This window comes from Argentina silus (assembly GCF_951799395.1).
Source record: "Argentina silus genome assembly, chromosome: 11".
Lineage (NCBI taxonomy): Eukaryota > Metazoa > Chordata > Actinopteri > Argentiniformes > Argentinidae > Argentina > Argentina silus.
This window is the reverse complement of record NC_139665.1, coordinates 16,797,295-16,809,794: the sequence shown is the minus strand read 5'-3', so window position 1 is coordinate 16,809,794 and position 12,500 is coordinate 16,797,295. Positions and strand designations below refer to the sequence as shown.

The 12,500-nt window shown below is 48.7% G+C and overlaps 1 protein-coding gene across 1 annotated transcript in view; it reads right to left on the bottom strand.

Moving 5' to 3' along the window:
- Positions 1 to 3,528: 3,528 nt before the first annotated feature.
- The window catches only part of trit1 (tRNA isopentenyltransferase 1), a 23,006-nt gene continuing 14,034 nt past the window's right edge, over positions 3,529 to 12,500 (bottom strand). The window contains 6 exon segments of the mRNA XM_083680742.1: positions 3,529 to 4,136; positions 4,139 to 4,314; positions 4,842 to 4,959; positions 5,208 to 5,317; positions 11,669 to 11,746; positions 11,846 to 11,958. Of these exon segments, the coding sequence (XP_083536868.1) occupies positions 3,927 to 4,136; positions 4,139 to 4,314; positions 4,842 to 4,959; positions 5,208 to 5,317; positions 11,669 to 11,746; positions 11,846 to 11,958 (805 nt within the window). The 3' untranslated portion in view covers positions 3,529 to 3,926.

Genomic DNA, 12,500 nt, shown 5'->3' with positions numbered 1-12,500 from the left:
ATCACAAAGTGAACATGGTGAATAAACACTGACAGCGTCAGACCCCTCTGCGTGTGTCTCCCGCCCACAATGCCCCGGGAAAGGGTTCACTGGGCCGCTGGAAAAACAGGAAGACGTGTCCCTCTCTGGGCTGGGGAGAAACAGAGGGAGGGGAAAAAACCATGGAGCGGCCCCCGCATTACGTAACAGGACAGGAAATATGCAGGAGAGAGAAAGAGAGAGAGAATGTGTGTGTGTGAGTGAGAGAGAGAGAGAGAGAGAGAGAGAGAGAATGTGTGTGTGTGTGTGAGAGAGAGAGAGTATATACATAGGAACACACACACATTGCACCTTTGACAATTCCCTGAAGGCTTTTCACATCATATCATCTCTCCTCTCCATCCCTCTATCCCGCTATCACTCTTTAGTCTGTGACTGCAGGAGCCAAACAGAGGGGGGGAGAGCAAGAGAGGGAGGGAGCAAGAGAGAGGGAGGGAGGAAGAGAGAGGGAGGAGGGGGAAGAGACTAAGGGCACTTTACACCACTCTGACTGCAAAATGAACTCATTCAACCCTGTTTCCCATACACTCTCACATAAACATTCAGAAATTAGAATCTTCACAAACTCTCATACACACACACATGCACACTCACACACACAGAGACACACACACACACACACACGCTGCCAAACACACTCAAGAACAAATACCTCCTCAAACTGACGCTGACATGAACTCACATAACCCTGGTTTGTGTGTGTGTGTGTGTGTGTGTATGTCTTAAAACATTTTGACCATGAGAAGTTGTTCCATCCTGAAAATGTAGCAGGTGTCTACCTCATTTGGTTACAAAAACACACACACAGGATTCCCGGGAGGTCTTTGGCCGTTGTTCTGATAATGCAATCAGGACCATGCAAATAAAGACCTATTAGGTTTGCTGTGAGCATTTTCAAACTCTCTCACAGACACACACACACGGCTGTGATGGTGCTCACTATATTATATAACACTGGATTTGTGTTGTTTTGTCTCCCGCTGGCAGAGTAAAACAATGACCCTGATGGGATGGAACGTATCTGCAAGCATGTTCATAGCATGTGTGTGTGTGTGTGTGTGTGTGTGTGTGTGTGTGTGTGTGTGACCATGGCCTCTGGTCTCTCTGATTAGCTGTGTGTGTCTCGTCTCTCCAGGGCCAGATGGCAGAGTGTTCAGTGAAACAGGATTAGAGATTAGGATTAACTGCAGATCCAAAAACCAGTTCAAATTCCACCTAGACACTGATCTAAGATCAGTTTCACGTTTTCCCTGCCTATGTTTATGGTTGAGGTTACGATATTGGGGGATGATCCTAGTGGTCCCATCCACACACACACACACACACACACACACCACCCGACACACAAAATACAATGTGTTACATGAGCTGACCCTACCCTTCGTAGGCCCCCTTACACAGTGTGTGCTCAGTGACCATGTTCTCATGAGCCCAGTGAACATCAACCTACACTGAGATTATTCCAGGGAGAGAAGGATATAGGGCTAAATATAGAGAGCTAAACTAGGGTGAAACACTGGGACACTGGGTTTACTGATGCACACATGGAAATAAAAAAAATAAAAAAACAGGACACACGCACGCACACACACACACACTCAAATTAAGCATCAAATTCAGGATAGAGTATACCATAGAGTATACCATAGAGTATTCCTAACCTGCGAGGGAGGAGATTAGCTTTGAAGGATTCGTTACCATCGTTTCTGATGTGGCTTTTCCTCCTTGAGTCCTCTTCTTGGAGCAGAGAACTCTGAGTTGATTTGAGGTCGCTTACTCATTAATCTGCCTTTCTGGAATACCCCTCAGGCAGTGAAAAAGCTTCCTTTACAAGCATGCAGATTTATTTTGGTGTGCATTTGTTTACACATTGGGGGGGGGGGGGTGTCAGGGTAGTGTTAGCGGTCTCCTTTTCAAAGCATGCTGGTTTATTTGTGGTGGTGTGTGTTTGTGTCATGCGTTTTTGTATATCCACGAGTGCACTGCACCGTGAAAAACATTAATTAGCCTTGTGACCTACTTCTCCACTTCTGTGTGTGTGTGTGTGTGTGTGTGTGTGTAGGGAGTTAAATCTTATGTCACTGAAATGCACAAGCAGCCTTTCTGTGTGGTATGATTCAGCAGTGCTTAGAACACCGGTACAAACCAGCCAAAACAGTTTGTTTAAATACACAAAGGCTTACCACTACAGAGTTACCTAACCGAACTGCCTCAGCCAGAGTCCAAGGCAAGCAAAGACACAGCCAGGTAGTCACATTCCAACCTTTAAGGTTACTTTGATTTGATCAAAGATTTTGTCATCCCTCTGTTCCTCCCTCTGTTTTTCTTTGTCGTTTTTGTCTATACGTCCTCTGACATGCATCATAAGAGGAAACGTTTGAGGCATCAGGGGAACTGATATGGGGGGGGGGGGGGGAGATGAAGGGGGGAGATGAAGGGGGATGATCATGGGAGCGAGAAAGAGAGAGAGAGAAAGAGAGAGAGAGAGCAAGTGTATGGAGGGGGGCAGTTGCTACATGACCTTTGTTGTCAGTGCAGCCCTCATACAGTGCAGCCCTCACTCAGGTCTTATTAGAAGGTCCTGTCTAGGTGATGAATCCTTGTAGAATATCAGAACCATGTAAAGTATGGACAGCAGTCCAAAGGATAAGCCTGAAATCGTCAAGTGAATGCATGTGCCTGTGCACTAAAATTGTGTTTTAAAGCGTATTAATCGGAGTGCTGTGCATACTCTATTAGCTGTCATATAGAAGCCACCCACTAAGCCGAGTCCTGACCCAGATCAGAGAGAATGTGGGACACGCGCACACACACACACACACACACACACACACACGCACACACGCACACACACACACACACACAGTAAACACACTCCCTTCCAGCTATTATGTGGCTGGATGTATATTTAGCTGAAGGATGAGGTCAGAGACAAAGGTTATGAATGACTGTATGGAGCACTGGTTACAATACGAGACAGGGGATAAACCAGCTCTGAGATAGAGAGAAAGAGAGGGGGGTACATAGAGAGGGGGGGGGACATAGAGAGGAGAATAAGAGTAAAAAGGGTGGATATATGGACAGTAAGGCAAGTGAAGAGATAGAGAGAGAAAGCATGAGAAAAAAGATGGAGAGAAAAGATGAGAAAGTGGAGAGAAACAAATGAGAGAATAATCGGAAAAGGTAGGAGAGAGGAGGGAGGAGAGAGGGAGGAGAGAGAGGGAGAGAGAAGCAGGTGAGAGAGGGGGAGAGAGCGCCAAAGTGGAGCTGGCTCAGGGCCAGGCATTGTGCAAGGCCATTTACAGCAGGGCACACCTTGGCTGAAAGGGAAACAGTAACTAACTATCCCTGTGGTGAAACACAGCCGTTCAGTCTCCACAGAATGATCTAGTGTTATTGTCCCCTCACGTTCTGAGGCTAAACAAGACACTTACACACATCACTGTCTGTCTGGTCATGGCAACACAATAATAACATTTTTTTAAAAAGGCCATTTAAAAAGTAAATCCTCTTTAATCACAATCATAGTCATAGTTACAAGTGAATTGCAGACGAAACACGCGCGCGTAAACACACACACACACACACACACACACACACACACACACACACACACACACACACACACACACACACACACACACACACACACACACACACACACACACACACACACACACACACACACACAGCCATACAATGGACTGGAGACTGAAAGCGGCTGAAGACAGAGAACGTTCATCTCACTCCAGGCACCTCGACACAAACAAAAAAGCAATACGTCATCCTTCCTTCTGATGGTTGGCTTGTCTCCTAGTGATGATGTCATGAGGCGGTATGCCAGTCAACGTTCTTTGGTTCAGATCACCCAAAACAAAAGGCACTCATCAAGAGTCACATTCCCATGATGACGATGTTGAATCACACACTTGATGATTTGAGGATTCATAAAGCTGTAGCTGATTGGTGGATGAGAAAGAACACAAGAGTATCCCAAATGCATGTTCCTTATTGTCACACCCCATCCTTGTGGCTAGTCTGAAGTCTTCTGGTGTGACAGGGGCGTGCCACTCAGTGGAGCTGGTGTCTGGGGATTCTCAGATTCCCTGTAGGCCTCGTCTGAGCCTGGGGCTAGAGTAGTGAGGCTGTCTGGGGTAGGGCACTCTGTGGTTGGGGTGAGAGGTAGCGAGGTGCCCTGGGGCTGGTTGGTGTCTGGTGGTTCAGACTTCCTTCTCTTCCTCACATGATAGTGGTGTTTCTTAGACTTCAGGTGGGCTGAGGAAGGAAGACACAGAGGGGACCTCAGTAACACCCTGGATACACGGGAGTCCTGAGCGTTTATTGACATGACATCGTTTAACGTTTTCAGAATGCTAATGTAACAATCAGTCACAAAGGTTCCTCTTATTACTAGTTTTTAAACATTTTTTTTTTCTTTTTAACATTTTTTTATTGTTGTTTTTACACTGACTGTGCTTTTGTTTAACTTTTTATTTAAGTATCTATTCTTGTTCTCTCCATGAAAAGCGCAATACAAAATCAATTCATTATTATTATTATTATTATTATTATTATTATTATTATTATTATTCTCCTCATGGTCATGAGACAAACCTATTCACAATATTTGAAGGAAATGGTTGCAATGTCAAAAAGGTTGATCCTACTGTACACTAAGCTGTATGAGACAAAACCATCTTAAAACGCTGCCGTGAGGAAACGCTACTATCCTCCACAAACCAACCCACAACATTCTAACCATGGTCGTGACATCATAAATGAGTGTGGTCTGACCGCCTCACCTGTCCACTCCAGGTCTCCGATGATCACCTTGTCACACAGATCGCAGGTGTGGCGGCTCCGCTTGTTCCGCTGCCCCGCCCCCTCCACTCTCATTGGCTCTGCAGCAGGCCGCTCACCCTGGGGCGGTGAGAGAGAGAGAGAGAGAGAGAGAGAGAGAGAGAGAGAGAGAGAGAGAGAGAGAGAGAGAGAGAGAACGTTGTTACTCTGGAACTGTGACTCTGCTGGAGAAGCTGTAGGAAGGAAGGAAATAAAGAAGGAAGGACAGTTTAAGGATGGAATGCAGGAAGGTGTAAAGTAAAGGATGCAGAACATTGAGGATACTAATGAGAGTATTGAGGACCAGCCCTGGTCCAGTCCGGCCACACCTTCCCCAGGCTGTCCAGGATGCGCAGTGCGGGGGCGAGGACAGTCTCCTCCCACTTCGACACGTCCGTCACGTCCAGGCTGAACACAGCAGGGACGTTGTCCCCTGGTCCTAGACAGACAGACAGACAGACATACAGACAGACACACAGGGTCAGGGAGGTTGTCCCCTGGTCCTAGACAGACACACAGGGTCAGGTACATTGTCACCTGGTCCTAGACAGACAGACAGACACACAAGGTCAGAGAGGTTGTCCCCTGGTCCTAGACAGACAGACAGACAGACAGACAGACAGACAGACACACAGGGTCAGGGAGGTTGTCCCCTGGTCCTAGACAGACAGACAGACACACAAGGTCAGAGAGGTTGTCCCCTGGTCCTAGACAGACAGACAGACAGACACACAGGGTCAGGTACATTGTCCCCTGGTCCTAGACAGACAGACAGACACACAGGGTCAGAGAGGTTGCCCCCTGGTCCTAGACAGACAGACAGACATGGCCACAGGGACACACAGGGTCAGGGAGGGGCTGGAAACGTATCAGGGGAGAGTGAAAGTGACATCAGAGCACCGTTCTGGGTCTGCCGAGAGAGCAAAGCAATGTGACAAGAGTGCCATTCCGGCTCCGATGTGTGAGATCGGTTTCCGACGAGAGCATATGAGTACAGTGCTGTCTGAACGCCACTGCGGCTCTGTGAGATGGAATGGAGCCTGGGGTGGATAAAGCAGAGTGAGAGAGAGTGAGAGTGAGAGAGAGTGAGAGAGAGAGAGAGAGAGAGAGAGAGAGAGAGTGAGAGAGAGCAGCTCTCGGGTGGGAGAGTACAGCCACGCCCTGGAGCTGTTTGAACCTGCTGACTCACAACGGCTCGATAATCTCTCCTTCTCGCTCTCTGTCTGTCTCTCCTCCTCCCCCCGCTCTTTCTCTGTCCTCGGTTCTCTCTCCCTCCCTCTTTCTTCATCTCTCCCTCTCTGTTCTGCTCCAGTCAGCAATCCAGCCCCAGCCTCACACAGTAGCTCCAGCCCACGCCTGCACATGTCCGTCCGTCCGTCTGTCCGTCTGTCTAACTGTCTGTCTGGTCTCTGTCTGTCTGTCTGTCTGGTCTCTGTCTGTCTGTCTGTCTGGTCTCCGTGGTCTTTGTCTGTCTGTCTGCCTGTCTGGTCTCTGTCTGTCTGTCTAACTGCCTGTCTGTCTGTCTAGCCTCTGTCTGTCTGTATGGTCTCTGTCTGTCTGTCTGTCTGTCTGTGTGTGTGTGTGTGTGTCTGTCTGTCTGGTCTCCGTGGACTCTGTCTGTCTGTCTGTCTGTCTGCCTGTTTGGTCTCTGTCTGTCTGTCTGTCTGCCTGTTTGGTCTCTGTCTGTCTGTCTGGTCTCTGTCTGACTGTCTGGTCTCTGTCTGACTGTCTGTCCGTCTGGTCTCTGTCTGACTGTCTGGTCTCTGTCCGTCTGTCTGTAACAGGAGCCACTGCCCATTATTGATCCAAGACACACACTGACACAGATACAGAAAGGAAAGTGCACAATGTAGATATACTTGCAGGGAGAAACACAGACACACACACAAAAGCACACACACACAAAAGCCTACACACAGCGATGGACGCACAGAGTGAAAAGCAAACCTTTTGTCTTTTTCCAGAGTTGGCAAGCGGAGGACTCACTTTTTGGAGCATTAGCTAATACACACACACACGTCCACAAACATACCCCCCCTCCCCCACACACACGCACACACACAGACACACACAACTGGACCCCACACTCAAGAGACTAATCCCATTAACCTCAATGGCTTAGTTAGGCAACTCAATTATGAAGTAATCCTCAAACTCACTCTCTCTTTTCTCTCTCTCTCTCTCTCTCATATCTCAGGGTGTATTTAAACTGGCCATATATGCTTAACAGGTGCTGCCTTTCGCAGGAGTCCATTCTACTGTTACAGGACACAGTTCAGGCACTGGTCACGTCTGGCAACTGTTAATCACACACTCATGTTTCCCTCTGCTTGGGATGTGTGTGTGTGTGTGTGTGTATAGTTTTTTGGGTTCTTTTGTGTTCCTCACACAACAGAGCAGGTGGAAGAGGAGCAGAGAGAAGAGGAGAGGAGAGGAGAGGAGAGGAGAGGAGAGGAGAGGAGAGCACCTGGCACCTACACCTTCTCTCTCTCTTTCTCTCTCTTGTAAACACTTCACCTTGACAGCTGCCTCCCCATTCACTCCCTTCCCCTCCTTTTCTTTCCTGTTTTTTTCCCTTTCAACAACCCTACCCGACCTCTCTCTTTCTACCCGTCTCTCCATCACTGTGTTTTCTATGGCTGACCACTCTCTGTCTCTCAGAGAAGAAAGGGGAGGGGGGGGGGGGGGGGGGGGGTAGCCAGATGTGGGGTGGACGTTTCTCTGCCTTATCTAGAATCTGGGTGAAATCTTACTCTTCTAATCCAGGCTGTAATGAAAGAACAGGGGATGATAAGGGAAGGGAGAGGGACAAAGAGAGGGGGTACCCTGCCCTGCAGCACTGACACTGAGACACACACACACACACACACACGTACACACACACACACGTACACACACACACACACACGTACACGTACACACATACACACATACAAACACAAACACACACACAGCTGCCTTCGCTCCTTGTCTGTCCGGCAGAGAGGGATCACTTCCACCAAGGGTTGGATCAAAGAGTTAGCAACTCCTGTCATAGCACAGCTGTTGTTGCTGCAGTGCCTGTGTGTGTGTGTGTGTGTGTGTGTGTGTGTGTGTGTGTGTGTGTGTGAGTGAGTGTGTGTTCTTGCCGAAACAGTAGCACACCTGTTGCGACAATTGGCCCAGAGTCATTTGTCCTTCATTGCTGCACACACCCTCACCTTCTGCTGTTGCTGCTGTGTGTGTGTGTGTGTGTGTGTGTGTGTGTGTGTGTGTGTGTGTGTGTGTGTGTGTGTCGTAAACACAAAACATCAGTCACTGCATGAGTCCCAGCTGTGCTTTCTTGGCGGTCATCCACACGCCACCCTGACGGTTGCCTCTCCATTCACCCTTTCTTTATTGTCTCTCTCCTCCCGCCCACTCTCACTCTCTCCATCTATCCCCTTCCACCGTCCATCTCTCTCTCCCGCTCTCTCTCTCCCTCCGCAGACTTCCACTTCCACTTTCTCCCCTTGTATCTCTCCTCCTCTCCTCCTCTCTTCTCCTTCTCTCTGTCCACCCACTCCCTCTGTCAACTGTAAGTAAGAGGCGCCTGCCTCTGACGTGACAGCGGAATGTGTTGAACTGTAGAGGAGTTGTACACACACCAGCTGGCTGGCCACTGACACATGAGAAGGGGGGGCGGGGGGCGGGGTCTCACTTTCTAACAGACAGGGGTGTACGCGTCTCACACCTGTCACCCCAACTGGATCAGTTTACCCATATATTCTCTCTCTCTCTCTCTCTCTATCGACAAAAAACCCAACACACAGCTCTGTTACTTAACACTCAAAAGGTCTCTGCTTGCTGACACCTGGGTATCTTAGTTACAGGTGTAGGGGTATGTGTGTGTGTGTGTGTGTCTCTCTGGGTGAGTGGAAAACACCAACACTAACAGGGCTCTATATGAGCTCTTCCCATGGTTGACATCTGCGTCTCTATGCGTGAGTTACCCTGTCTGACACCAGTTGTTGCTCTTTATTGGGAGCGCCAATCGATGCCTCCACACAGAGACGAGCCCCTGGGAAGGGTTTGGGGGGGGGGGTTAATTCCAGTCAACTAATGGGCTGAATGAACCATTATTTCTGGGTGAGCAGTTCAACGCATAACACTGTTCTGCGCTCAGTCAGTCATAGTCACTCTGGTGTGGTGGTGGTGGTGGTGTGTGTGTGTGTGTGTGTGGGGGGGGGGGGGGGTGAGGATGTGAGGACGGTAGCAGATAGTAGAAAGAGAGAGAGTAAAAGAGGAGGAGGAGGATGATAAATGAAACAAAAGAGGAGAGGAGCTAGAGATGGATGAGGGGGAAAGAGGTTGAGAGAGAGGACCAAGCTTGGCCTCCTACACAGAGGCAGGGTAGTGAGGAGAGTGAGACGGGGAGAGAGTGAGACAGAGAGAGTGAGACAGAGAGACAGAGACAGACAGAGAGATTAATAGAGAGAGAGAGAGAGAGAGAGAGACAGAGAGACAGAGCAAAGTGACTGTAGAGCCGGGTGCTGAGACACAGTGCTTTCCCCTCCCTCATTACGCAGACATCCCGCCCAGACTACATCCGTCTGTATCCCTCTACACTCCCCCGTCTCTTTCTGCCTGCATCACTCTCTCCATTTCTCTTTTTCTCTCTCTTTATTTAATCCCTCTGTCTATCTCTGGCTGGTGTGGCCCCGCCTGTTGTGTGGTGAATTCCAGGCAGGCCTGTAATGCCAAAGCAGATTAGACTGTTCAACTGAGGCCACAAGGAGAGGGCAGTGAGGGCAGCCAGCCAGCCTGTCTCTGTGTGTGTGTGTCTATGTATGTGTGTGTATATATATATATATATATATATATATATGTGTGTGTGTGTGTGTGTGTGTGTATATATATATATATATGTGTGTGTGTGTGTGTGTGTGTGTGTGTGTGTGTGTCTGTGTGTGTGTGTGTGTGTATATATATATATATATATATATATATATATATATATATATATATATATATGTGTGTGTGTGTGTGTGTGTGTGTGTGTGTGTATATATATATATATATATATATATATATGTGTGTGTGTGTGTGTGTGTGTGTGTGTGTGTATATATATATATATATATATATATATGTGTGTGTGTGTGTGTGTGTGTGTGTGTGTGTGTGTGTGTGTGTGTGTGTGTGTCTGTGTGTGGGGGGGGTGAGGATGTGAGGACGGTAGCAGATAGTAGAAAGAGAGACAGTAAAAGAGGAGGAGGAGGATGACAAATGAAACAAAAGAGGAGAGGAGCTAGAGATGGATGAGGGGGAGAGAGGTTGAGAGAGAGGACCAAGCTTGGCCTCCTACACAGAGGCAGGGTAGTGAGGAGTTCTTTAGCCCGGGCCTGACCTGGGTTAACCTCTACTGCCTTAGGAGAGGAGTTAGCTGTGCCATACAGCAGGGAATTACTCAGAGTAATCAGTGTAAAAACAACCGCCGCCAGACTTCCATGATACTCAACCAGTAAGATTCAGGATTCTCCCCAAAGAATGGCGCTGCGCCTCACTGTGAACATGGCAGCACCACTATGTAAACACTTCATGGCAAATCCAACTATATATTGAGTCATGACAGAGTCAACTATCTTTGATTAGCCACAAAACAAAAGCAAAAGTGAAAGCGTTATGATGTTCCCTCAGTGGACCCTGCGTTTTAGCTGGATTTTTAGTCACATTTTACACAATACAATCCAGCGCCACGCTGTTCAAAACATCCTGGGGAAAAACCCTGAGCTTCATATTGTCCTTTACGGCCGTCAACAAACTCACTGAACTCTCCCACCAGCTCCCTGGCTTACCTGACGTCAAGCATGTCCTTTCAGGAGTCACCTGGAGTCACCTGAAGCTACTTGGAGCTACCCGACGAGCCAGTCAGCCTTGTTCATTAAGACTTGTGTCTAAGGTCATTGATCTTAAGTGTTGACAGGAGAGGCCCTTTAAATACCTGTGTAAATGTTTGTTTCGGAGTTAGGCTGTGCATTGCTGATGGGGAGGCTGTCGAACCCCAACCTGCCCTCCCTTACATGGTTAGCAGCAGTACTGTACTGTATAGATGTTTTCCTTTCAATGTTATTCAGTTCATTGTTTTGTTTGTGCCCGCTTTACTTTTTGTTTGTTTAATTTTGATAATAAATTGCGACCGTTATCGTGAGCCTCCACCTCTGCAATTGCCCTTAAGACTGACTCGGCGCGATACGTTACACGCACGCGCGCACGCATACTCCCATATGGCGTTGGCATACAGAGTGCTATTGAGGTTTAAGACCTGTTTTGGCCTAAGCCACTTGGGGCTAACAGGATTAGGACAGGGAGGACTGGGCGCGCGGGGGGACGGGGGACAGGTGGGGGGGGGGTGAAGGGTTACTGCAGGTCACACTGGTAGGGGAAGTGTGTGAGTCTACTCTGGTTAACGCTGCAGACGCGGAGAGGAATGGAAGGACTGCTCATGGGGAATGAGAGACACGGATAGCAGAGAGAGAGAGACGGCCAGTCACACCTGCTCACCAAGACAGACAGAGAAACACACACACACATACACAACTACTGTGTTACACACAGGCACACCCATTACACAACAATCAAGTAGTGTGTGTGTGTGAGTGATTACTAAGGCATCAGACCGTGTGGAGGACACGGACACGGACAGACACAGACACACACAGACACACACACACACACACACACACACACACACACACTAGAGGAATGGGATGGGGAGATGGAGGGATGGGAAGAAGAGGGGGAGAAGATAGAGGTTAAAGGTGTAACTCACTCTTAAGGAATCGGTTGCGGACCCATTTGTTTTGTTTACGGGCATAACGCCTCGTAGCCAGCTTCAGAGCCTCTACACCTGAGAGAGAGAGAGAGAGAGAGAGAGAGAAAATCAAAATCAACAAATCAAGCAATAAGTCCAATGAGGATGACTTCAGTCTCCAGACGGTTTCCTGACCTTTCTCTCGGAGGGAGTCTCTCTCTGGCTGGCTGCACTGTTCCGGGGCCACAAGGTACTCATGGAACTCCTTGAAGCCTATCGACTGAAAGATCCCATGTTGGTAGTCCTGACTGGGGCAGAGCGGGGGAAGGGAGAGGGTCACGTTATGTTAGAGGACGGACGTCTAGACGAGTGGCAGGCGCTTTCCTCGAAGGGACAGAGTGGCACTGAGCTCCAGAGCACAGACGGAGGGATTGTGGCTGGGCTGGGGTGAGGGTCGGCTGGGGAGAACAGCGGGCGAGGCCTGGGTGAGAGGGACAGCCTGGAGGTAGCGTAGCATGACGTACACCAGCACAGACGGGTGGGGGCGGTGGGGGGGTGGGGGGCAGGTCATGTCCTTCAGAATATACACTGTGGAATTTCAGAGATATTGATCCAGAGATCAGAGGTCAGGTATGCTTCCATATTAATGGGGGGGGGACAGGTGAAAAGTGAAGAGAGAGAGAGAGAAAGAGACAGATAATGACAATGAGGATGAAAGAGGAAGGGAGGAGAAATATACATGAGTGAAAGAGGAGGAGACACAGGGGGGAGGGGAGGGGTGGGGTGTGACCTTGAGAGAGAGAGAGAGAGAGAGAGAGAGAGAATGTGTGTGTGCGTGTGTGAGAAAGAG